Source organism: Rhinoderma darwinii, chromosome 13 (assembly GCF_050947455.1).
Source record: "Rhinoderma darwinii isolate aRhiDar2 chromosome 13, aRhiDar2.hap1, whole genome shotgun sequence".
In the NCBI taxonomy this organism is placed as follows: domain Eukaryota; kingdom Metazoa; phylum Chordata; class Amphibia; order Anura; family Rhinodermatidae; genus Rhinoderma; species Rhinoderma darwinii.
In genome coordinates this window covers 53,744,595-53,772,243 of record NC_134699.1, presented here as the reverse complement: position 1 = coordinate 53,772,243, position 27,649 = coordinate 53,744,595, and the positions used below count along the sequence as shown (strand labels likewise).

General features: G+C 42.2%; 1 protein-coding gene across 6 annotated transcripts in view; it reads left to right on the top strand.

Moving 5' to 3' along the window:
- The window catches only part of SLC16A3 (solute carrier family 16 member 3), a 145,458-nt gene that overhangs the window by 115,202 nt on the left and 2,607 nt on the right, over positions 1-27,649 (top strand). For all 6 annotated transcript variants that reach the window (XM_075846059.1, XM_075846060.1, XM_075846062.1 and 3 more), the window contains 3 exons: positions 12,281-12,522; positions 24,666-24,809; positions 25,352-26,119. In XM_075846059.1, the coding sequence (XP_075702174.1) occupies positions 12,300-12,522; positions 24,666-24,809; positions 25,352-26,119 (1,135 nt within the window). In that variant the 5' untranslated portion in view covers positions 12,281-12,299. The remainder of the gene's footprint in view (positions 1-12,280; positions 12,523-24,665; positions 24,810-25,351; positions 26,120-27,649) is intronic.

Below are 27,649 nucleotides of genomic sequence, written 5' to 3'. Positions count from 1 at the left end.
GTGGTGATGATCCTAATATGGGGGCTAGAGTGGGGTCCTGGTGGGATATATGGGTTGTTGTCTGGGGGGAGTTTGGATTATTATTGCCCTCTTTTCTCGCTTTGTGTGTTTTCTTTTGTTATTAGGTTTATAAATAATGAATAATTTATCTGCGGTGCACGTGAAAGTGCTCAGAGATCTGCAATGGTCCTTAAGTCTAACGCCGGGTTCAAGTTTCGCGTTTTTGTTACGTTTTTAAATGCAGCCATAAGAAACACATCTGAAAAAACGTGTGCATTTTTTAATGATTTCACCTGTAATCGGATTTTGAATTTATTGATCATTGGTTTAGGGTTGGAACACAGTGGCGTCCGAAACCACGCCTCCATGGTGTGGCAAATGGCTTTCTGATTAACGGCGACATTGTGTGGCCATTCGTCATCACATGTGGGCGTGGTTTTGTCCGTGTGCTCCGTGCATTCACACGTTCAGGTGCGGTTAAAAGCGCATCGAAAAAATGTATCTGAATACCGCACGTATTTTACAACGATTCGGTGCGTTTTTTAATACGGCTGCAGTAAAAAAAATGCGACCAAATTTAAAAAAAACGTATCAAATTGCGTTTAAAACGCATGCGGTTTTTTTCTGATGAGGTTTTTAGATGCGGTTCTAAACGCACCTCAACCGTAACGTGTGAATGGAACCTAACGCTGGGTTCACACGTCGCGGTATTTATTTTAAAAAAAAGGGTTTTTTCAGATGCGTTTTTGTGGCAACGTTTAGAAAATAAAAATAAAATGCACTATGTGAACTCCGCTATGTACTAAGGGTATAGGTGGAGGGTGGCTTATGGGGGGGATTCCATGGGCATAATGGGAGGTATATGGACTACTGTTACTTCAGCGTGCTTAGTTAGGGCCTTATTCACACAGTTCAGTCTTGGTTCAGCTTTTTATGCAGTTTTCGAAGCCACAACCAGGAGTGGATTGTATACGGAGGAAAAGTATATAGGAAACATTTTACACTTTTTTTTTTTTTAAATCCACTCCTGGTTGTGACTTCAAAAACCAAACCAAAAATGCGCTGTGTGAATACACGCACCCTAAACAAATGTTGAATGTTTTCACATAAACACAATCCATGTTATCCTCTGCTCATTTACATATAAGGGTGATCCCCACCCCCCCAAATTATATAGAAATATTATACTGTATGACTTTCCTCCCTGCTGCCCTCTGTGGTGATTGCACTAAACTACAAGCACTTCTGTAGGCGCTGTTCACATGGAGTTTTTTACCGGCAGACAAAATCTGCCTCCGAATTCCTTCAGGAATTTTGAGGCAGATTTTGATCTGCCTGTGCTTATTTTGCCACGTTTTTCACTGAATTTTTTGCTGTGTTTTTTGCTTGCGGCCATTGAAGTTAATTCAAGTACTGCAAAAAAACGCAGCGAAAACTGCTCAAAGCGTCGTGTTTTCTTCTGCCCGTCATTGATTTCAATGGGCGGTCAGCGGCGGAAACCGCGGCAAGAAAGAACATGCTGCTTTTTTTCCCCCGCGAGTGACTGAAAGCCGCCCAGGAAAAAAAAAAGGCCTCTGACTCCCATTGAAATAAATGGAGGCCGATTTTGGACGTTTTTTGGCGCTGATTCCGATGCGGTTTCCACCTCGAAATCAGCGCCATAAAAAACTCAGTGTGAACAGGGCCTTAGAGATAATTTTTTTTCCATCCCCAGTTGGGCGATCTGCTTCAGATACCATTATCCAGTACGTGTAAACTAAGGACTACATTTTGACCTATGGATTATCGGTCCATTGCAGTTCTCCAGTCAGTGCCCCTTCCCCCAACTAAACAGGTGGCCACTGTTCACTTCGCACAAGCAGGTCTGACTATTTGCATAAAACTTATTAGTCGCCGCCGTGTCAGACATCTGTTGTCCGGTGCATTATCTTGATCTTCCTTGTGTCTCCCATTTCAATGGCGACTGCTGTGGTGCGGATTAATACACTCGGGCTGAGTAGAATTAAAATGAGACCTAAACTGAAGCAGATCAGCACTAGCGTATGTATATCTTTACCAATATGGCTGTAACCCAGCTTTCCTATACACCTGAATGGCAAACTTCTCGTTTCCTAAAGAAATTTGTGACTGTCCCATTCATCTGAATGGGGTTTGTAGAAAACCGTGACCATGCTTTAAAAAATTCACACCATTTACGTGTCCGTAGTTTTCATCCGCAATTACGGATCCGTAACTGCGGATAAAATAGTGACACATACATTTCTATTGCGAACGCACACCTTCCCGTGTATTTACGGATGTTTGTCCAGGCCGTAGAAATGATCCGCAAATTATAGAACGTGTCCTATTCTTGTCCGCAATTGCGGCACAGACTCGACTACAGAAGTTTATGGGCGCTTCCGCAATTGCGGATGGCTACGGATGTGTATCGGTAGGCATCGGATCCGTATTTACGGACAGTTAAAACCCTTACGGTCGTGTGCATGAGGCCTAAGGCCCTGTTCCCACAGTGCAGATTTACTGCAGATTTTCATGTATTTTTTTTTTTAAGCCAAAACCAGGATCAGAACCAAGTGAAATGAAATATATAAAGGTCTGATCTCCTGGATCTAATTCTCAATTGGGCTTGGAAAATGCGTGCAAAATCTGCAGCAAATCTGCACTGTGGGAACAAGGCCTAAAGCTAGATTCACACGAACTTGTCCGCTCTGCGCGTGTAAGAACGCACCGTTTTTCATGCGTTGCAGGTCCGTGGGCCATCAGTGTTTGATGCACCCTTAGACTTCAATGGGCGCTTGGTCCGCAAAAACAGACTAGAATAGGACATGCGGTGAGTTTCACGAAGCGGAAACACGCTGCATGAAAAATCACACGTCTGAATAGCCCCATTGAGTTTCATAGGTCCGTGTGCGGTCCATTGTTTTCACGGACAGCACGCGGACGTAGACAACGTTAGTCTGAATAAGGCCTAAGGCTACACATGTAGCGGAATTTAATGCAGAAAATCCGCTCATGAGTGTGATATTCTGCGAATTACTGCTGCGGAAAGTGGACCGATTTCTTGCGGTTTTTTTCACCATAGAAATCAATGAGGAACAACAATTCCGCACCAAAATATAATATACAGCGTCATTTATTTTTTACAAGAGGTGAAAATGACATAAAAAGTGGGTTCTTTTACATTCATAGAAAAACCGCAGCACGATATCTGCACTGCTTTCCACCGTCAAAACCTGCGCCTAATTCTGCAGTAAAGAACATATAAAATGGTGCGGATTTTCTGCAGCGGATTGTTCGCTAGTTGATGCGTAAATCCGCAGTAATTCGCTTACGTGTTGACACAGCTTTAGGCCGGGTGCCCACGGGTCGGATACGCTGCATAAAACTGCGCAGCATATCCGACCTAGAACCTGCAGCACATTCCATCCGAAAAACTACACCCCATTGTGGTGCGGTTTTTCAGGTGGACTTTCCGCTGCAGGGAGCAGCGATAGAAAAAAAAACAACTTTCATACTTACCCGTAGTCATGGCGACGTGTCCGTCTGTTGTCCGTGCAGTCCGGCCTCCTCGCGTTTCACTGCAGCCCATGTGACCGCTGAATCCTGTGATCGTCTGCAGCAGTCACATGGGATGAAACGTCATCCCGAGAGGATGGCCTAGAAGAACAGAACAAAGCGTCGTCATGACAACCATTTTTTAAAAAAAAACTTTTTTTTGCGGCGGAATCGCAGCAGTTCCACCCCAAAAGTCGCAATACTTGGCTATTTGTTGCGGGTTTTACATCCCCATTGAAGTCAATGGGTAAAATCTGCATCAGAAAAGAACCAAAAACGCAGCATAAATTGATATGCTGTGGATTTAAAATTTGCATTGCAGGTAAATTTATGAACGTTGTTACTGTGGGGGGTTTTCCGCAGCGGGGGCATAAGATTTTCTAATTCAAATTCATTTTGCACCTACTGTAAATGCTGCGGAATTTGTCTATGTCTATAGCTTAAAGACGGCACACCTTTTGAGCCCTAATTTTTTTTAGGTGATTTAAAACAACTTTTAATTTGACTAATTTAAAAAATTTTTTACTTTTTAAAACACAATTTCTATGTATCCTGTATACATAGAAGCTGTATCCTGCCATCAATTCCGTCAGGTCAGCTGCACTGACGGCTCGGCTAAAAGCTGCTCAGAGGCACGCAGGACCAGCTAATAACGATCACCTCTAATAAGTTGATGAACTTAGATGTGATCAATAACAGCTGGAACCTGTGTCTCGGAGACACGCAGGACCAGCTTTCACCGGAGCCGTCAGCGCAGCTGATCTGACGGAAGCGGTTTTACACAGGATACATAGAAGCCGTGCCTTAAAAAGTAAAAATCCTTTCATTAGTCAATTTAAAAGTTTGTTTAATTTAACTAACGTAACAGAAATGAGGTCAAAGGTATATATAGCCTTTTGGACCTTGCAGTTTTGCTGCAGATTTTGCTGCAGATTTTGCATGCATTTTTTTTTTTTTAAGCCAAAAACAGAATTGGATCCAGGAGATCAGACATATCAGGCCTTCCTTTATATATTTCTTCTGTTCAGGTTCCGCTCCTGGTTTGGGCTTAAAAAAAACCCAATCAAAATCTGTTCCAATTCATCTGAATGTGTTTTTTCTGTTGCAAAGATAAATTCTGCAGTGTGCACAGGGGCCTAATTTTTCTGGTCATTTAAACTGCATAAAAAAACGCTTCTAAAAGGTGGCGTTTTTCATTTGGTGTCATTTTGTACACGTTTTTTCCTGAGGTTTCTTAAGTCCTATAGAGAAGACTATAAAGAAAAAATATCATACCCAGAGCATTCTGCATTTGGACAAAAACGCCACTGACCGCAAAAACGCCACAATCCAAAACGCAGTTGTGTCTAGTGCAGTTTATATTTGACTAAAAAACGCAACAAAAAAGGAGCAAAACGCTATGTGTGAATTCAGCCGAAGGCTAGATTCACACGGCCGTTTTTCACGTCAGAGGTGCATCCGTGCTGTGCGCTGCGGGACGCGATATGGAGGGGTGCGTGAAGCGTGAAAAAATAGGACATGTCCTATTTTCTCACGGACCCTTCACACGGTCAGTTGAAACAACGGCCGTGTGAACGGCCACATTGCATTATATAGGTCCGTGTGAATAAGGCCTCAGGCTGGAATCACATAATCTTTTTTTGGGTCAAAGCCATCAGTGGATTCACATGGAAGGAGCCGTATAAAGAAAAGATCGATGCATCGCCTTTCTTTTGTGTCCACTTCTGCGTTTGGCTAAAAAATAAAACTGAGGTAAAAACTACGTGTGTGATCATGGCCTAATGATCGTCACCCAGCGTTCTCATAAATGGATAGAACTTAATAATGACTAAATTGAAATGTTATCGTGGATGATTTAAGGATTTATATGTAATGTTTTTCTTTTAGGGGGGTATGCGTGAAAGGTTAAACATTAGTAAATGATGCCGCTAAATTGTCTTCATTTAGGTTTGTACCTTTCATACCATCACATACATTGCACAATACAAAGTACATGGGTGTTATAAAGAGCCGGGCAAATATCCAGTCTAAAGAGCAGGCATCCAAAAATAGGGCCGCTGACGGCGGTACACGGCTCAGGTTATTTCTGGTGTCTGCGTGAGAGTGATTTCTTCTGAGGTGTAAATGTCACTGACCGGACACCCACCCTGACCCAGAAATCATCCAAGGAGCATTCCTGGAACGCCGGCTCAAACGTGGGTTAAGAATAGCGAGTGGGGTGTGCGGATTTGGCAGCCTCCTAACATGGAGTGTGTTAGTATAATTTATTATATGGTAAATTGATGTAGAGTTTTTGACTGTCCCAGATGTGTGAAATTCTAAAACTGATTCTTTCAAGCTTGCAGTTAATTTTTTGGAGAAAAAAAATCGCAAAAGTCATGTTGCTAGCCCCAAAAAAAAAGAGAAACTTTAACAGCCTCTGTGCCATACAGCCCCCCCTGTAGATAGTGCCCTCTCCCCCCTTGTAGACCGTGTCGCACAGCACCCCCTTATATATAGCGCCCCCGAAACAAATCGTAAAAAAAATTATACTCACCTAGGCCCGCTCCCGCGACGTACGGAGCTGCTCCACGGCATCCTCAATGCCGCTGTGATCCTTGCATAGGCCGGCGTGATCCAGTGACATCATCACGCCGGCCTGCACAGGGATCCTGTGCCTGATAGGCTGCAGGCCGAACGTGGCCTGTAGTCTAGTAAATGGCGGAGCGGGAGATACCTCCCTGCTCAGCCGTAATGTTCAATAGTATCTGCGTCCTACCGCTGTATCAGTCATAGTGGCTGCTAGCGGCGCCACCGGGCCTCATGGTGGCCCGTGCTGCCGGTACTATAGCAGCCGCTATGGCTGCTACAGCGGTAGTCACTGCCTGTAACAGGGTCCTCACATGTACTTTACAGTACCGATTTTCTCATATGGGGCAAAGGGACTTTTTAAGTTCAACTGCACCCCCTATAGTTACTCCCCCGTGAAAGTCATCCCGATTCTTTAAAATCTCTATTTTACCCTATATAAAATTTTACTGATACCTATCTTCTTTTAGTGAAAACGATCAGACTTGTCGGATGGGAGGGGGGCAAAATGTTTTTGTCTGTAACCAACTTTAGTCACGATCTCCTTTCTGTAAGGCTTCACTTGAGTGTGTGCGTTTTGCGCCCGCAAAAGGTCTGCAAAAGCTCCGTCTGTCATCACCACATGATGCGCGGCTGCGTGATTTTCGCGCAGCCGCCATCATTATGACACTCTGTTTGTATGTTTGTAAACAAAAGCACGTGGTGCTTTTCTGTTTTCATTCATACTTTTCACTGCTGTTGCGCGAATCACGCGCGTACCACAGAAGTGCTTCCGTGTGGTGCCCGTGATTTTCACGCACCCATTGACTTCAATGGGTGCGTGATGCGCGAAAAACGGGCAAATATAGGACATGTCGTGAGTTTTACGCAGCGGACACACGCTGCGTGAAACTCACAGACTGTCTGCACGGCCCCATAGACTAATATAGGTCTGTGCGAGGCGCGTGAAAATCACACGCGTGGCACGGACGTATTATACGTTCATCTGAATAAGCCCTAAAACCGTGTGCTGTCCGCAGTCATCCGTATTTCTCTCTATCCGGAGTAATGGTACAATATTTCATGTTTTCTGACACCATGATCACTGCTCAGTTAAAAATAAACTCAGAACTAACACCATCCAAAACACTCTGAATTATTGATATCAGGGCCAGCATGACATGATGTAATGTGGAGTTGGCTTGTGGCAGCGAGGACGTTTAACGGAAGTATGATTATATTACTCTATAGATCTGCTCGGCCGTGCTTCAGGCTTTGTATAAAAAGTTCAAAGCCTGGGACTCCATGGTATTCCTGACAGGGTTATGCTCTTATGTACCATTCCTCATTATAAAAAAAATTCTATAAACGTGTGTGTGTACGTATGTATGTTTTATGCAGTTTCCACAATGTTTTCAGTTTATTTTTGCTTTTTTTAAATTTAAATAATATTTTTAAAATATAATCTGGAAACAATCCACAAGCAGGCTTAAGAGTAGGTTCACACAGAGCGGATACGCTGCGTAAAAGTACACCGCATGTCTGCCCTGCCAGCCACAAGGTATTCCGGACTAAAAAGCGCACCAAATTTTTCGCCCGGAATGTCCGCTTTGGAAAACAGAAGCGGAAAAAGCCCCCGCCCCATACGTACCTTCAGACCGGCCTCCGGGGATGATGTTTCATCCCATGTGACCACTGCAGCCTGTGAAGCACAGAATTCTGGGTAATTATAAGATTTATTTTTAAAAAAAAATCCTGAGTTGCGATTTTTGCGGTGGAATTGCAGCTTTTCCTTTGCAAAAATTGAAGCATCTGCCGTTTGTTCCGGTTTTACCTCCTATTGAATTCAATGGGGAAAACTAACAACAGAAAACCAGCGATTACGCAAATACAATTGACATGCTGCGGGTTAAAAAAACGCACCGCAGGTCAATTTCTGTATTATGCTGCAGATTTTGTAAGGAAAATCCGCAGTATTTCCGCTACGTCTGAACTTTCTCTAAGAGTACGTTCACACACAATGGTAATTTTGTGGCAGAACTGTGACAAAAAAAGCATGGAAATGTACGCGGTTTGTGTGTTGCGTGTGACATTTTTGGGGAGTTTCTAAAATCACAGGTGGCAGATATTTGCTGCCAGTGAATAGAAGAATATGAAAGTCACAACACACAATGGAGGATATTTGTCAAAACTAGTGCAAAGAGAAAGTGGAGCAGTCACATTTTTGCAGCCTGATTGGTTGTAATGGGCATGCTTTAGGTAGTGTTCTGCTGAGGGCGCTTTTTACCCATAGACCACAAAACAGAATGACCCGAGCTGCAGTATATGGAGAATTTTTTTATTCGGATCTGTATAAATACCAAGGGCAGCTCAGGAACCCATGACACTATTTCGCACAGGAACGTCTACAGACTTCTATTGGCCACGGGTACCTTCACGTTTGCGTATGGAAAGGTGCCCGGGCCGTTGAAAAATATAGAACATGTCCTATTTCAGGCCGTAATTATGTCACGGGCAGGCCCATAGAAGTCTATGGGGCTCCCGTAATTAGGGGTGGTTACGTGTGTGCACCCGTAATTACGGGAGTGTTGCTAGGCGATGTCAGGAGATTTCAATTTTTGAATAAAGAGAAGCAGAGAAAATGGCGTCTGAGCGATCATGTCACATAGTTTCCAGCCCCCTTTTTTTACGGGTCTGTAAATACGGGGGGAATACAGATGACAACAACGTGTGACAATGGACCCGTCTTTACAGCAAGTATTTACGGGAGGGAAAAAATACGGTTGTCTGCATGGGGCCTAAGGCCCCACGCACAATACCATATGTTCATCTATCCAGAAATACTGTGCGTAAATACGGATCAGTAGGCATATACACGAAAGGGGGTCCGTATATACGGATCCTTACAAAAAGAGGGAGGTTGCAAATGATGTCATCAACATGTTGCCTAGGAATGCTTCTGTAAATAAGAACGGTTTACGGATGCACATCAGTAGCCGTCTGTATTTACTGAAGCTCCCATAGACTTGGTGGATGTGAGAGTCTGCGCCGTAATTACTGACCAGAATAGGACAGGTTCTATGATTTCTTTCAGCACGGACACCCATCAGTAAAAATACTGAAAGGTGTCCATGGCCAATAGAAATGAATGGGTCCGTAATTACTGATGAAAAATACTGTCGCGTGCACCAGTTTTGATATCTCTTTACCAAAATACATCTGTCGAAACATATATATGTGGGAATTGCCCCATTGGTTAAAGTTGGCTCTATATTCGAGGTCATAACCATTTAATACATAACAAGAATTATGAGGACAACAAATTCTATATACTCATGGATAATACTGTAGCCCCGTCATTGCAGTATTTCCTATAAACGGAGGGTGCATCCAAGGGTATAGGTTTGCCGTAGGGGGCATCCAATGGAGACCAGGTTGCTTCATAGGAAGACCATTTTTTCCAGGGATTGTTGATGGGTGTTCTGGGAGTTTAGGAAAAGTTACGTGTCTATGGTGGTCCCAATATATATTGGTCAAGACAATAATAGGATGATGAGACATCTACCCCTCCTAGACACCTTAAAGATTGGAAATCTTGTATAATATCGAGTGTTTCCGGTCAGGCAAAAATTCTTCTGCCTGGTTAGATGACGGGGTTATAGCTTTGGCAGTGTGAATGGTGCAGCCCAGTATTTACCCAGACAAGGGCCATGTCATAAGTCTACATGCTTCCAGTTTGATGACGTGTAGCCTGTAGATAAGAGAAGTATTGTGTATTTTATTAGGTCAAAACAATAGAATCTTATGTATCCTTCCTGGAATCGTCACACTGGCTATTCTTCCAGACTGCACATAGTAGAAGTTAAAGTCCTACAGAGTATGTAATGGGTTTCAGTATATCGTTTATGCAGCGGACAGGTTTTTTATGACCCTTCTTGGTCTTTTGAAATGAGGACAAGCAACACTGGTTTTTATGCAACTCCACCATAACTTAAAGGGGTTGTCTGGGATTAGAAAAAGGTCTGCCCCCCCAGTAATGGCACCACTTCTTTTTTTTGCACTATGTCTGGTATTGCAGACTGACATGCATAGACCCTATCCGAATTACCAGGTACAACCCATAAACAAGGAGGGTTCTGCTTTTGGAAAATATTTTCATATCTTCCCTTTTAACTCTATAATAGATGTCTAATTAAGGCTTTTTATGTTTAGGACTATAAAATACATCACGATGCCTCATGGTTGTCACCCCCGAATCCCAGTTCTAGTAATGGTCCTCTGTATTCCAGCAAAGATGGCGAACTGCGGTGTAGTTTAGTTGGCACAAAAGAAATAAGATTTAAAATGGGGCAGTAAGTTATATATCAACCTGAAAAAGCGCAAAACTAAAATGTCAAATTTTCCCCTGCAAATAGACAAACCTGTTTTTTTCTTGGAAAAGTATGGTTACTGATCCTGAATGCTAGATAAGAGAAGAAAGGTACAAAAGAAACCTCTTCATGATGATGCCTGATGAAGGGGTCTAGCTTACTCGAAACGTGCAGCAGCGGTCATGGTTTAAAGGGGCACTCCTGCCAAAACTAAACTTTCCTCTGTGTACCATTATGATATTCCATGTCTCCTATATTTCTTGCTGCTTTTATCTCTATATATCAGACCGGGGTGGTTACTTAGCAGCAGTGTGACTCCGGCTCGGTGACTACTTTCTCTACTTGGGTCTATGGAGATCTATGTGTCACCCATCACAGGCTTCAGCAGTTCCTGTATTGCACTAGTATTACACAGGGGGGAGGGGCAGAAACTTCTATCATCAGCTACCACTGATACTTACACAGGTTCCTGTCACACAGGTATAATGTAGAAGAATATAGCGCAGCCTCCCTGTCTGTATACTTATGGGTTCTCAGCTTATTTAGGAGAATATAGAGAGAATGATAATCAGTGTCCCCCAGCATGCAGAAATGGTATGGTCTTTAGCTGGTCATGTGATGCAGTGCTGAAGCATCATGGGATAGATAGCAAAGCAGAGAGGAAGAGAAAGCTGGGGAAATCTAAGAATCAAGATGGAGGTTTTTTTAAAGCACCAACAAGGCAGCAGTTCAAAAAGTAAGTACAGTATATATAAGAGAAGTGTAGAGAGTGGTATACAGTCAGATGGGGGGTGCAGACATGGAAAGTTGTGTTTCCACTAGAGGTCTTCTTTAATAAAGGAACCACCATGTTTTAAATGTGTGTTCCCACTGGAGCCCCCGCTACCCATTCTCGAAATTGATGACTGACTGAAATGAGTCAAACTGAAAAGTTCTAAAACTAGGATTCCCTAGGACAGTGTTGTGATGGGTGTGGGGTGTAATTGCCAACAATGTCCTGGGTTCTAGTAAGTCTTGGCAGATGTAAATAAAAATTTAGATTTTATCCCCTAGTGATTGGTCTCGTAAGAGATATTTTTCTTAATTGTCTTCAGCTACAGATATTCATTTTGCCAGGGCTTTTGATCCCATGCGCATATTTTATTTTTTATTTTTAGATCTTTAAAGGCAAAGTTGCAGTCTGGCGCTTTACTGCTTTTAAATAGCTAAAATTGGCATTTACTGTAAGGCTATGTTCACACAGCGTTTTTTGCACGCAGAATTTCTGCCTCAAAATTCCGTTTGGAAGTTTGAAGCAGATTTTCCTCTCCCTGCACGCCCATTTTCTCTGCGTTTTTCATGGCGTTTTTCGCCCGTGGCCATTGAGTGCCGCGGGCATAATGCGCCATGAATTATGCTTTCTCTGCCTCCCATTGATGTCAATGGGAGGTCAGAGGCGTAAACGCCCGAAGATAGGGCATGTCCCTTCTTTCTCCCGCGAGACGGTTTTACTGCTCGCTGGAAAAAGACGCCTCCGCCTCCCATTGAAATCAATGGGAGGCATTTTCAAGCCCTTTTTGACGAGTTTTGCGGCGTGGTTTCCGCGTCAAAAAACTTGTCAAAAAACTCTGTGTGAACATAGCCTAACGGAAAACTAAAACCTTGTGAGGAACAACTCCAGGCAGATGAGCTGCTTGTCTAATGACAATAGAAGTCTGTGCATTGAAAGGGCCACTGATTGTGGTGCAAGTTGTAGAACGGTGGTTCGTAATTTAGGTCAATGACCAATTTGATTGTTAACATTGAACCTTCTCTATTAATCTTTGCAGGCGGTCAGAATAGTACATAATGGGAGCGGTGGTCATAGATGACAATCCGTCCAACGTTAAAGCGCCGGATGGAGGTTGGGGATGGGCCGTTCTTTTTGGCTGTTTTGTCATCACTGGATTCTCCTACGCTTTCCCAAAAGCCGTCAGTGTATTCTTCAAGGAACTTATCAGAGAGTTTGGAATTGGCTACAGTGACACAGCATGGATATCCTCTATTTTACTTGCTATGCTATATGGAACAGGTAAGTGTTCTCGCTGCTGTAGAATTGTATAAATCTCCTGTATAATGGTAAATGGGGTTTTGATTTGTGACTTTGCTTCAATCATTCTTCCAAATTCTGTCAGAGGAACATTATAAATATGTGGATGTAACAGTCCTCTCTTGTAGGGGTGGAGCATTTGACAATATTCACAGCAACTTTTGACACCAATGAACCCTACCACAGGGGTAAACGCAGGATTTTTAGAGGGGGGGGGGGGGAGATCGTGTTTCCAAATTCATATTTTTGAAACCAAGTTATTTTCACCATGCTCCCTCCGCCCTCTGGTACGAGTATTGGTGCACATGTATTCAGTAGACTAGCCCTTTATATTACAAACTCTAATATAAAGGGCTAGAATAGTGGATATGTGCTGATCCCTACTTGTAGCGCAAAAACTAGCGTAGATAGTGCCACACACCCTGACCCCTGTAGATAGTGCCATCTGTAGATAGAGCCACACACTGCCCACTGTAGATAATGCCACAGATGTAGATAGTGCAACACTCCCTGCCCCCTGTAGATAGTGCCATCTGTAGATAGTGCCACACTCACTGCCCCCTGTAGATAATGCCACAGATGTAGATAGTGCCACACTCACTGCACCCTGTAGATAATGCCACAGATGTAGATAGTGCCACACTCTTCTGACTAGGCCTGCTCCAGCGGAATGACGCGATGGCGTCATCGTGCCTACAGCATAACAAGAAAACTGATGGTTCCCTTGCCTCGCCAGCGCTGTTAATTGTATCTGCATTCTAACGACGCGGATACAATTGAGTCCAATAGTATGTGAGGGCCTCCTGGCTCTGGCCAAAGGGGGGGGGTCAACTGGAAATCCTCATGGTCATATTACTATAGTTATTTTTTAAATGACTTAAGAGATTACCCGTTACACCAGGTAAATTTTAATATTGGGTGATTGAATTTAATATTGCTTTTTGGTCGGGGGAGGACAAAATTATTTAGTGGATTGAAGTCTGTTTTGAGGGATGACATAGCACTGTATGGGACCTACACCAATTAGCCGGAGTGCAGAATGTTCTTCAAAGAAAGTCTTTTTCTCTGGAAGACCCTGACCGAATTGCTGATGGTTTCAGTAGAAAGGCACCTTATTTTTGGGGAAGTTTTTAGCAAAAAAGTGATGGTCCAAAGCTGACAATCCCCTAATTTTTTTTGTTCTGTTTTTGTGCACTTGTGAGGATTTGATGTCCCATTTTAAATACTGTCTATATCGGTAACCATTCCTGTATCAGGAGATTAACATTTTATCAATTATTTTAATTGTGTTCCTGATGTGGATTATTGTTTGCTAAACTACAAATGAAGAATAGGACACCATCTCAAAATCCTTTGCATGTGAAGGATTCCCTTGGTAATTTCAGAAGAGAAGGATTGGATTGATTTTTCCAGAAGAACTGGCGTTAATTGCTTTTGTGAGTCATCCCCACCATTGACTCCTATGTGTCATTGCCTAGCAAGAGAAGAATCTGCTCAATAGGGACTGGAAACAAAAGGAACGCCACCACAAAAAAAAATTCTTGTATGAAAGCCTTTTGTAAATTTACATGTATTGTTGTTTTTTTTTCCCTCAAACCTACTAAGTAGGGCACATTTATTAACCCCTTCCCTCTTTAGCCACTTTTGACCTTCCTGACAGAGCCTCATTTTTCAAATCTGACATGTTTCACTTTATGTGGTAATAACGTTGAAATGCTTTCACCTATCCGGGCGATTCTGAGATTGTTTTCTCGTGACACATTGGACTTTAAGATAGTGGTAAAATTTGGTCGATACATTCAGTATTTAATTGTGAAAAACACGAAAATATAGTGAAAAATTGCAAAAATTAGCATTTTTCTCAATTTAAATGTATCTGCTTGTAAGACAGGCAGTTATACCACACAAAATTGTTGCTAATTAACATCCCCCATATGTCTACTTTAGATTGGCATCGTTTTTTGAACATCCTTTTATTTTTCTATGACCTCACAAGACTTAGAACTTTAGCAGCAATTTCTCACATTTTCAAGAAAATTTCAAAAGGCTATTTTTACAGGGGCCAGTTCAGTTGTGAAGTGGTTTTGAGGGCCTTATATATTAGAAACCCCCAAAAAGTCACCCCATTTTAAAAACTTCACCCCTCAAAGTATTCAAAACAGCATTTAGAAAATGTCTTAACCCTTTACACATTTCACAGGAATTAAAGCAAAGTAGAGGTGAAATTTACAAATTTCATATTTTTTTGCAGAAATAAATTTTTAATACAATTTTTTTTATAACACAGAAGGTTTTACCAGAGAAATGCAACTCAATATTTGTTGCCCAGTTTCTGCAGTTTTAGGAAATATCCCACATGTGGCCGTAGCGTGCTACTGGACTGAAGCACCGGCCTCAGAAGCAAAGGAGCACCTAGTGCATTTTGGGGCCTTATTTTTGTTAGAATATATTTTAGGCACCATGTCAGGTTTGAAGGGCTCTTGCGGTGCCAAAACAGTGAAAATCCCCCAAAAGTGACCCCATCTGGGAAACTAGACACCTCAAGGAAATTATCTAGGGGTGTAGTGAGCATTTTGACCGCACAGGTTTTTTACAGAAATTATTGGAAGTAGGCCGTGAAAATTAAAATCAACATTTCTTCAAAGAAAATCTAGGTTTAGCGATTTTTTTTCTCATTTCCACAAGGACTAAAGGAGAAAAAGCATCTCAAAATTTGTAAAGCAATTTCTCCCGAGTAAAACACTACCCCACATGTGGTAATAAATGGATATTTGGACACACGGCAGGGCTTAGAAGGGAAAGAGCGCCGTTTGGCTTTTGGAGCTCAAATTTAGCAGGAATGGTTTGAGAGGCGATGTCACATTTACAAAGCCCCTGAGGGGACAAAACAGTGGAAACCCCCCACAAGTGACCCCATTTCGGAAACTACACCCATTGAGGAAATTATCTAGGGGTATAGTGAGCGTTTTGACCCCACAGATTTTTTGCATAAATTATTGGAAGTAGGCTGTGAAAATGATAATCTAAATTTTTTCAAAGAAAATGTAGGTTTAGCTAATTCTCATTTCCACAAGGACTGAAGGAGATAAAGCACCGTAAAATTTGTAAAGCAATTTCTCCCGAGTAAAACAATACCCCACATGTGGTAATAAACGGTTGTTTGGACACACGGCAGGGCTTAGAAGGGAAAGAGCGCCATTTGGCTTTTGGAGTCCACATTTAGCAGGAATGGTTTGCGGAGGCCATGTCACATTTACGAAGCCCCTGAGGGGACAAAACAGTGGAAACCCCCCACAAGTGACCCCATTTTGGAGACTACACCCATTGAGGAAATTATCTAGGGGTATAGTGAGCGATTTGACCCCACAGTTTTTTTGCAGAAAATATTGGAAGTAGGCCCTGAAAATAATAATCTACATTTTTTCAAAAAAAATCTAGGTTTAGCTAATTTTTTCTCATTTCCAGAAGGACTGAAGGAGAAAAAGCACCACAAAATTTGTAAAGCAATTTCTCCCGAGTAAAACAATACCCCACATGTGGTAATAAACGGCTGTTTGGACACACGGCAGGGCTTAGAAGGGAAACAGCACTATTTGGCTTTTTGAGATCACATTTAGCAGGAATGGTTTGCGGAGGCCATGTCACATTTGCAAAGCCCCTGAGGGGACAAAACAATGAAAACGCCCAAAAAGGGACTCCATTTAGGAAACTACACCTCTTGAGGAATTCATCTAGTGGTTTAGTGAGCATTTTGACCCCACAGACGTTTCATAGAATTTATTAGAATTAGGCAGTGAAAATAAAAACAGTCCTTTTTCTTCAATAAGACGTAGCTTTAGCGCAAATTTTTTCATTTTCTCAACAAATAAAGGAAAAAAAGAACCCAAAATTTGTAAAGCAATTTCTCCCGAGTACGGCAATACCCCATATGTGGTCATAAACTGCTGTTTGGGCAAACGGCAGGGCTCAGAAGGAAAGGACCGCCATTTGGAGTGCAGATGTTGCTGGATTGGTTTCTGGGCGCCTGTGGGCCCAAAACAGTGGAAACCCCCCAGAAGTGACCCCATTTTGGAAACGACACCCCTCAATGCATTTACCAAATGGTGTAGTAAGCATTTTAACCCTGCAGGTGTTTTGTAGAAATTAGTGTTCACTCGATGTTGCAGAGTGAAAATGGGATTTTCTTCCATAGATATGCCAATATGTGGTGCCCGGCTTGTGCCACCATAACAAGACAGCCCTCTAATTATTATGCGGTGTTTCCCGGTTTTAGAAACACCCTACATGTGGCCCTAATCTTTTGCCTGGACATATGACAGGGCTCAGGAGTGAAGAGTACCATGCGGAGTGGAGGCCTAATTTGGCGATTTACAAAGTATTGGTTCACAACTGCAGAGGCTCAGATGTGAAATAATAAAAAGAAACCCCTGATAAGTGACCCCATTATGGAAACTGCACCCCTCAAGGCATTTATTAAGAGGTGTAGTGAGGATTTTCACCCAACAGGTCTTTTCCATAAATGAATGCACTGCGGATGGTGCAAATTAAAAATTTATATTTTTCCCTAGATATGCCATTCAGTGGCAAATATGTCATGCCAAGCTTATGACACTGGAGACACACACCCCAAAAATTGTTAAAAGGGTTCTCCCGGGTATGACGATGCCATATATGTTGAAGGAAACTGCTGTTTGGGCACGCTGTAGGGTTCAGAGCCGAGGGAGCACCATTTGGCTTTTGGAGAGCGGATTTTGCTTGGTACTAAATTTGTTTGAGTATTGCTGGTGTTTTATAATGTGGGGGTACATGTAAGCGGGGCGGAGTATATAAGGGGCATAGTCAGGTGGTATGAAAAAAAATTAATAATCCATAGATGTGTGTTACGCTGTGAAGCAATCCTTTCTGCACAGGCCGGTGTCGCACTGATAAATGGTGTCATTTCTTATCCCCCTTTTGGTCCACACTCTGCACCTTTGTAGTTTGAGGAATTTTGCTGGGAAGTGTTGTCCTGGTATAATACGGGCACCGTCGCTTCCAGCGGATATGTTTGGGCCCTCCCTTTCCTGGTTCCCTAATTTTAGGTCCTTGATAAATCGCCTCTTCAAACAGAAGAAATGTTCCCCTCGGGCACAACTGCATATTTTTTTATTTCCTGACTTATTGGAGCCATAACTAATTTAATTTTTCATAGACGTAGCGGTATGAGGGCTGGTTTGTTGCGGGACGAGCTGTAGTTATTATTGGTACCATTTTGGGGTACATACGACTTTTTGATCACCTTTTATCCTATTTTTTGGGATGCCAGGTAAACAAAAAAATGCAATTCTGGCACAGCTTTTTTCGTTTTTTTTATACAGCGTTCACCATACGTTATAAACTACATGTTAACTTTATTCTGTGGGTCAGTACGATTCCGGCGATACCTAATTTATAGCATTTTTTTATGTTTTACAACTTTTTTCACAATAAAATTACTTTTGTAAAAAGAATGTATTTTTTTTCTGTCGCAAAGTTGTGAGAACCATAACAATTTAATTTTTTTGTCGACGGAGGTGTATGAGGGCTTGTTTTTTGCGGGACGAGCTATAGTTTTTATAGGTACCATTTTTGGATACGTGCGACTTTTTGATCACTTTTTATTCTAATATTTGTAGGGCAAAGTGACTAAAAAACAGAAACTCTGGTAACGTTTTTTACGTTTTTTTTTTACGCTGTTCACCGCGTGCAATAAATAATACAATATTTTGATACCTCAGGTCGTTACGGTCGTGGCGATACCAAATACATATGGTTTATTATTATTTTTCAATAATAAAGGACTTGATAAGAGTAAAAGGGGGATTGTGTTTTTATTTGATTACTTGAAACTTTTATTGTTTTCAAACTTTTATTTTTTGCACTTTTTTTTACACTTTTTTACACTTTTTTATACTTTTTTTACACTTTTCTTCAAGTCCCACTAGGGGACTTGAAGGTCCAACGGTCAGATTTTTTTTTTTCTAATACATTGCTCTACCTATGTAGTGCAATGTATTAGATCTGTCAGTCATTCACTGACAGCAAGCCGATTAGGCTTCGCCTCCCGGCGGGGCCTAATAGGCTTCCGTAATGGCAGAGCAGGAGACCATTGTGTCTCCTGTTGCCATAACAGCAGTCGCCAGTCCCGATTGCCTGTCAGGGCTGGCGATCTGCTAGTAACCGCTACGATGCAGCAATCGCTTTCGATTGCTGCATCGAAGAGGTTAATGGCAGGGATCGGAGCTAGCTCCGGTTCCTGCCGTTACAGGTGGATGTCAGCTGTACAGTACAGCTGACATCCACCGCTGATGACGCCGGATCAGCTCCTGACCCGGCGCCATCTTGCCGGCAGCTACGGAAGCCGATCAGGCTCCGCCGCCGGGCGGATGTTGACCGGCTTCGGTGCTAGGCAGACCGGGAGGCCAGTATTAGGCCTCCGGTTGCCATTGCAGCCACCGGAACCCCGGCAATTTCATTGCTGGGGCTCCGATGAGCTGCAAACACCTTAAGTGCAGCCATCGCGTTTGAGCGCTGCACTTAAGGGGTTAATGGCGGGGATCGAAGCTAATTTCGGTCCCCGCCGTTACAGTCGGATGTCAGCTGTAAGATACAGCTGAGATCCGGTGATGATGGCACCGACTCAGTTTCTGAGCCGGTGCCAAACATTTGACGTACATGTACGGCATTTTGCGGGAAGTCAATGCTTTCCATGACGTACATGTACGTCAAATGTCGGGAAGGGGTTAAAGAGAACCTGTCACTAGGTCATATAAGTTAAACTAGTTTACTGAACTGAATACCGCTGTCTCCCTGATTCCAGCGCGGTTTTTTATTTTTTCCTGGACTCCCTTGTTCCATAGATATGGCCACTGTTGTGTTGGCTCCCTATTTGCTGTAGTTAGCCAACAGGGTATGAACTACCCTCAAGCTTCCTCCCATTGATTGGTCAGAATCAGAGGCAGGGAAGCTAGCTCCTCCCTCCTACAGCAGATTAGCATATAGGGAGCCAACCCTACAGTAGGCGATATCTCTGGAACTAGGGTCTAGGATAAAAAAACAAAACCACGATGGAATCAGGGAGACCGCTCTGTTCAGTTGAGTTAACCAGTTCAACTTATATGACCTGGTGACAGGTTCTTTTAATAAAATACACCAGAAACAGAATGGTAAAAATGATTGGCAGATTTGAAAAAAATCGAATGATGGTCGTGATTAACTTTATAACGTCTTGTGGTTTAAAAAAACAAACAAACCAAAAAAAAAATGCACGACACATTTTCTACTTATTTTATGTTCTACTGAGTTCAGGATAAAATTGAAAGAAACACTGAGAATTCTTTTTTTTGTCTCTTTTTTATGTTGCCATTTTTTAAATCATGACCAATGGTGGGACCCAGACATAACCATGTTCTGGCTGGTGAGGACCTAGTAGAAGTAATTTAGAAGCCCTGATCTAGTGTGTGCTTCACTTTCCACAATTTCTTTGTTATCCAATCACTGTTTAAACTCTGATCCTGGTGGGAATGATGGAATGCCAGTGGAGTAGCTATAGGGGTTGCAGTTGCGACCGGGCCTCTAAGCCAGGGTGCCCACAGGCTTCCCTTACCACACTGTCCACTGTGTAGACCCACCGACGTGACGTCCGCTGAGGGGTCCAACAGCAGAGGATTGCAGGTCAGAACGTCGGCAGGCCCTCCTATTTCACGGAAAGTGGCGACGGGGGGGGGGGGGCGTTACAAAGTCAGTGACCCTCGCCACCCAGGTCATGGTCAGACAAACGTCACTGACTCTGCCACGTGCCGTTACTTTCTGGGAGTCAGGAGAGCCCGCCCAAGTTCCTGAAAGCACTGAGGGGGAGGGATTATGATTTCTGCCTGCTTGAGCCCTGTATCTAAGCCTACCATAATGGGAACAATTATTTTTTTCTATAATCCCTGGAATAGAATAGTACGTAATTGTCAAGCATGAAAACTCCATAAATCCTCCTATTGATTATTTTTTTTAAAATAAATATTGGATTGGCACGTAAATGCAGCACTTGGGCCACATGCCCACGGAGTCCATACTGACCTGGACTACAGAGCCATAAGCACTCTGTGTGCTGCCATATGTGACTCGGCACCATATTGTCCCCTGATTTTATGTTTTATTTTTTTCTGCGTAAAAACTCCGGAGGTACCGTGTATGATACTCTCATACACTATACAAGAAGGGGGATATGTAGTATTGGGATCTCTTACTCCGCTCTCATTTTTTGTTTTCATTGTTTGTTCCAAGACCTTTTGTGTCTCGGCCCAAATCACAGTAGATGTCTCTGTAGCAGAAGCTCGTATGTTATTTCTCTTACCCAGCCGGATAAGCTGAGCCAGGATCAGGACGGTGTAATCCAGCCTAGTCTAGTGTCTGGCGGCTGAGTGCAGCTGGATTGGCAATCTGTCAGTTATTTACATGAAATCTGTCATATTCTAGTTTTCTATAATGACCGTCTCTTTTTATTTTAGTTTCGGAAGCAGGTTTTGTTACGTCTATACTTGTATGTTGTCTAAGGCCTCGTGCACACGACCGTAAGGATTTTTACTGTCTGCAAATACTGATGCACAGCCGTAGCCGTCCACAATTGCAGAAGTCTATGGGCGAGTCCGTGTTGCAATTGAAGACAAGAATAGGACATGTTCTATATTTTGCTTATTATTTCTACGTCCTGGACACGCATCTGTAAATATACGGAAGGTTGTCCGTGGCCTATAGAAATGAATGGGTCTGCAATTTCATCCGTAATTACCTGATCTGTAATTACGTATGAAAACTACGGTTGTGTGCATGGGGCCTAAATGTTTTTTTTATTACTGGGGGTTCACAGTTTTTAATCAAATACCCTTTTTAGGGCACGTGCAACTAATAGATGAGGATATCCATTTTGGAGCCCCCCTTATACTTGCTAAAGCCAAGAGCCACTTCCAATACAGCTCGACGTCATTGGTTTAAATTGGTCATTTCATGTCTCACAGATCTCCAGTAGATACCATTTGCACAGATTTAGGGGTGGTGTTTTTTGTTTTGTTTTTTTAATCTCATATGGCCCCTTCAATAGGGAGGTTCTTTTTTCTTTTATTTTTTTTCTTTCCCCCTTCCCCCCCAGACCTGGCATTAATATGGGCTGTGTCTGGTATTTTAGACCTTAAAGGCTATGTACACCTTTGAAATGTTTTTTGTTTTTTTTTAAATAAAAATGTCTATCAGTGTGTCTGGTGCAACTTTCAAAATACTTTTTATTAAAAATTATATTGACTTTTTGAGATACAGCTGCTTTGTATCCTGTATACAGAGCAGCTGTATCTAGCGCTGAAACCTGAAACCATCAGGTCCGCCGCACTGACTGTTCAGTGACAGCGGATCCTATCACGCAGGATCCATCTTTAAGCGATTACATCTAAGTTATGAACTAAGGGCTTATTCAGACGAACTTTGAATACGTCCGTGTGACAATGGACGCATGTATTTCAATATGACCGTTCACACGGCTGTTGTCAACGGACAGTGTGAAGGGTTTGTTGAAAAATAGAACATGTTCTATTTTCTTCTCTATGGGGGTCCGTAAAAACGGGACCAGCATTGGGGCAACGCAGACAGGAAAAACTTCCGTTCTTCACCTCCGAGTTTCCCCACGTTCGTCTGAATAAGCCCTTAGATGTGATCGATAACAAGTGGATCCTGCGTGTCAGACATGCAGGACCCTCTGACACTGAACCCGTCAGTCCCGTTGCCCTGACGACTTCAGGTCTAAGCGCATGATACAGCTGCTCTTTATACAGAATACAAAGCGGCTGTATTTAAAAAAGTTACAATTATTTTTAATAAAGTGTTTTGAAAGTTGCACAAAACACACTGATAGGCATTTTTATTTAAAAAACAAAATGATTTTAAAGGTGCACATAGCCTTTAAAGGGGTTGTCCGAGATACCATCATATTTTCAAAAACCTCTTTAATGCTTGTAATTTATAGATGTAAATAGATTTGTAATATACTTACATTTTCCAAAGTGGCCCCGTTTCCAGATCCTGCCGTGGGGAACTTGACTGGTGACGTCACTCTCTGCACTGGCTCTGCCGCTTTGTTGATCTTGAATTCTTTGCCGGGTATACGACACGTCACTTGTCACGTGGTGTATATCGGCTTGTTCTTCTTCACAGCCCGTAACGCGCATGCGCTGTCACTGCTGTTCTCGCGGTCCCTGCTGTTCTGCGTGTTACAACAGAACGAGCCGATATACACCACGTCACAAGTGACGTGTCGTATAACCGGCAAAGAATTCAAGATCAACAAAGCGGCAGAGCCAGTGCAGAGAGTGACGTCACCAGTCAAGTTCCCCACGGCAGGATCTGGAAACGGGGCCACTTTGGAAAATGTAAGTATATTACAAATCTATTTACATCTATAAATTACAAGCATTAAAGGGGTTTTTGAAAATATGATGGTATCTCGGACAACCCCTTTAAGGGAATAAGGCTGGTCGGCAATACCAGATACAGCCAGTATCTGAGCAGAATGATACACTTCCTTGAATGCACGGGAGATGGACTACATTGTTATATATGGCAGCCATTTTTATTCATCCCTTTGTTCATTCACATGGGGCAGTTGTCACGTACACACGTAATAGTTCAGATCTGAATTCCCTTGTGGACTTTGCTACACCCTAAATTTGCATGTCTAGTATTGCGCTCCTGTGTATACTCACTAGCAGATTATCTGTTGCCTTTAGTTGACTATAATTCGGCGTCTGTCTCACTCATCCCTTACTACTGAGACGTAATCCATCATTTAGTGACAGATTAGCCTGTACATTGACACGAGGATACTTCATCTTAATTCCCTGTAAGCATCCATTGGCGGCACTATTAACAAGGGTGTGGTGAAGCTGGCATCAGTAAAATGGCTTGTAGCAGTCTTCATTATATATTTTATATGTGTGCTGCAGCATTAGATCAAAGTTCAGTATTGATTTTTTATGTATAAACTGTCCTCGTTTAAGAATACTAACCGGTCATTACACAATGGGTAAAGCTGGCCATTTCCGCTACAGAAAACGGCCATTGAAAAAAAATTTTTTTAAAAAAAATCTTATACTTACCCTATTCTCCGTAGTCATGGCGATACATGCCTCTGTTAACCTTGCAGTCCGGCCTCCTGGGATGATGTTGCAGCCCATGTGACTGCTACAGCCTGTGATTGGCTGCAGCAGTCACATGGGATGAAACCTCTTCCTAGGAGGTCGGCCAACAGAAGAACCGAGTGGTAAGTCTAAACCCTTTTATTAATTTTAATTGACAAAAAGGTTTTGGGTTTTTTGCCGCAACATTTGCTTATTGTTGCAGGTTTTTCCTCCCCATTGAATTAATTCAATGGGGAAAACCCACAAAAAAAAGCAGCGATTCCGAAGCATAAATTGACATGCTGCGGATTAAAACAACGCAACGCAAGTTTTTTTGATTCGGAGGTTTGTTCAAGTCTCATCCACTCTGCCGCTACTGTAATACGCTGCAGATTTTCCGCAATGTGTGAACTTACCCTAACAGTGTTCATCTCCATACAGAAATGAATGGCTGGGCGTGCGGTGACGTCAGGAGATTGCTGTTGATTGATCTTGTGTATTACAAGTTTTAGCTTGTAGTTTGTGTAGCAGGTAAATAGGCCGAACTTTACCAGTGTCACTCAAGATGGCGGTTTGATATTCCGAATTCCAAAAGATCGTATTGAATGTTCTGTTATACAGGCTGTAGGGAGGGTAGGGCCCCGCCGGACCATAGTGGTATTGCAAAAAAAGATCAAATCTGTATTTTCCTTGATATCAATAGGACAGGTTGTCTTTTTTTTATTGGGTGACAATCATTTTAACATGAAACTTTTTTTTTTTTTTTTACTGAATGAGCTCTGACTCTTCTGGGTAAATTATTTGACCTTCATAGTCATAAGTAATGACAATATGGATGTCTCCACTGTAAAAAATGTACCCATCAGTATAAAGGGAATAAGTAATGACTAATGCTGCATGTTTTTGTAAAAAAAAAAATTCCCTGATAACTGACTATTGTATCTTGTGTTTTAGGTCCTCTCTGTAGTATCTGTGTGAACCGGTTTGGGTGCCGGCCAGTAATGATGGTTGGCGGTCTATTTGCCTCACTCGGGATGGTGTGTGCGTCTTTTTGTACAAGCATCTTCACCATTTACCTCACTGCTGGAGTCATCACAGGTAGGTTACATCTTCATTCAAAAATCATGTAGTGATGATGGTAGGGGGATAAGATGGAGAGTACCACTCCTGAGGGCCAGACGGACTGCACTTCCCTAAGGGCCTGTTCACATCAGCGTCTGGTTCCGTTTGGGGTTCTCCGTCAGAGGAACAGATGAACGGAAAGCCAAACAGAAACGTAAAAAGTCGACTACGCTATTGTTTCCATGAAAAAAAAAACGGAAACTGAAGCATTACCATTGAAATCAATGGTAATGAAAACGGAAACCAACTGAAACGGAAGCAGTTTCCGTTCAGCTTTCCGTTCTTCTGACGGAATAGTTAAATAGAAACCCCGAATGGAACCCGACGCTGGTGTGAACAGGCCTTTAGGCTCAAAAAACGAACAAAGACTGCAAGTGTGATTCCAGCCTCCAAGTCCAGAGAGATGTTTATGGTACATGCTATTGACCTTGTGCCTCAAAGGCAAAAAATTGCCTTGTGTATTTTTCTAAGTTTGATTTTTCTTTGACTTCTATTTTTACTGTGTTGGTCTGTGATAGGTCTGGGACTGGCATTGAATTTCCAACCTTCCCTCATTATGTTAAATCGGTACTTTGACAAGCGCCGTCCACTGGCCAATGGATTGGCGGCTGCTGGAAGCCCTGTGTTCCTTTGTGCCCTGTCTCCATTAGGACAAATTCTCCAGTATGAGTTTGGCTGGCGAGGAGGCTTTCTTATATTAGGAGGTCTTCTCCTTAACTGCTGCGCATGTGGTGCCCTGATGAGGCCGCTAGAGCCCCCAAAGAAAGAAAAAGAAGAGACCAAAAAAGTAGAAAATGCCAAACCTAAAAAACTGCTTGACTTCTCCGTGTTCAAGGATCGTGGATTTGTCATCTACACTGTAGCTGCCTCTATTATGGTTTTAGGGCTTTTTGTACCTCCAGTATTTGTGGTGAGTTATGCAAAAGACCTTGGGGTTCCGGATACAAAAGCCGCTTTCCTCCTCTCCATTCTTGGATTTGTTGACATTTTTGCACGGCCCACCTGTGGTATCATTGCTGGGCTGAAGTGGGTTCGACCACGTTGTGTCTATCTGTTTGGCTTTGCCATGATTTTTAACGGATTCACTGATCTGATGGGATCCATGTCGGACACGTATGGAGGCCTGGTGGTTTTCTGCATCTTCTTCGGGATTTCATATGGGATGGTTGGCGCTTTACAGTTTGAGGTCCTCATGGCAATTGTTGGCACACAGAAGTTCTCCAGTGCTATTGGATTAGTTCTTCTGGCAGAAGCAATGGCTGTCCTCATAGGACCACCATCAGCAGGTAAGCCAAGAAATTAACATCAATTGAAATTTCAGATTTTAACTTTTGCATAGAAAACAATTATATATATTTATATTATTTTTCTTCACTGAATCCATGAACTTTCTCTTGCTCATCCATGTATTATATGGTTGACTATTCATTTGAATAACCAGCATGTAACGTAACACTACATTTTACCTGGTGATCATAGATAGCTGTGGTGTGATGTTGGTTTTTGTGGTGTTGGTTTTTGTGGTGTTGGTTTTTGTTGTGGTGGTTTTTGTTGTGTTTTTTTTTTTGTGTTTTCTTGCAAAATATCAACATACCCTTAGTAGAACAGATACCTTGCTTCCACAGAGGGTGAAGAGCACAGAAGATTTCGGCTAAATTCACACATTTTTGGAAATGCTGTGGATTTTCTGTGTGGGTGTGCGCATGGAAAATCTGGAGTGGATTACATTTGAACAAATCTCATCTACATGCTATGGAATTTTTATGCATGGAAATTGAGCTGATTTTAACCCCTTAATGACCAGCCTATTTTAGACCTTAATGACCAAGCCATTTTTTACGTTTTCCATCGTCGCATTCCAAGAGCTATAACCTTTTTATTTTTGCATCGACATAGCTGTATAAGGTCTTGTTTTTTGCGGGACAAGTTGTATTTTTTAATAGCACCATTTTGGGGGACATATTATTTATTGATTAACTTTTATTAACTTTTTTTGGGGGGGGAAAAGAAAAAAAACTGACATTTCGCCACTCTTTTTCGCGTCTTAAATCTACGCTGTTTACGTGTGATATAAATAACACAATAACTTTATTCAGCGGGTTGTTACGATTGCAACGATACCAAATTTGTATAGTTTTTGTATGTTTTACTACTTTTACACAGTAAAAACACATTTTTTTCAAAATTATTTGTGTTTGGGTCTCCATATTTGAAGAGCCGTAACGTTTTTATTGTTCCGCCGATGCAGTTGTACGAGGGCTTTTTTTTTTGCGGGACGACTTGTAGTTTTTATTGATACCATTTTGGAGTAGATGCGACTTTTTGATCACTTTTTATCACATTTTGTTTAAGTCATGATTCACAGAAAACAGCAATTTTTCCATAGTTTTTTATTTAATTTTTTACGGCGTTCACCGTGCGGGTTAAATAATGTAATAGATTTATAGTCGGGGTCGTTACGGACGCGGCAATACCAAATATGTGTAACTTTTTTACTTTATTTTGTTTTTTTAATAGTAAAGCAGTTTGTAAGTGGAAAAGGTGGGTTTTTCATTTTTTTTCACATTTTTTTTAAATTAACTTTATTAAACTTTTTTTTTTACTTTTTTACTAGTCCCACTAGGGGACTTTAATATGCGATTCTGCGATCGCTATTATAATACACTGCAATACTTTTGTATTGCAGTGTATTACTGCCTGGCCGTTTAAAAAGACAGACATCTGCTAGGTCATGCCAGAGGCAGGCATTTACTCCAGGCAGACCTGGGGGCCTTTATTAGGCCCCCGGCTGCCATTGGAGACACAGACACTCGGCG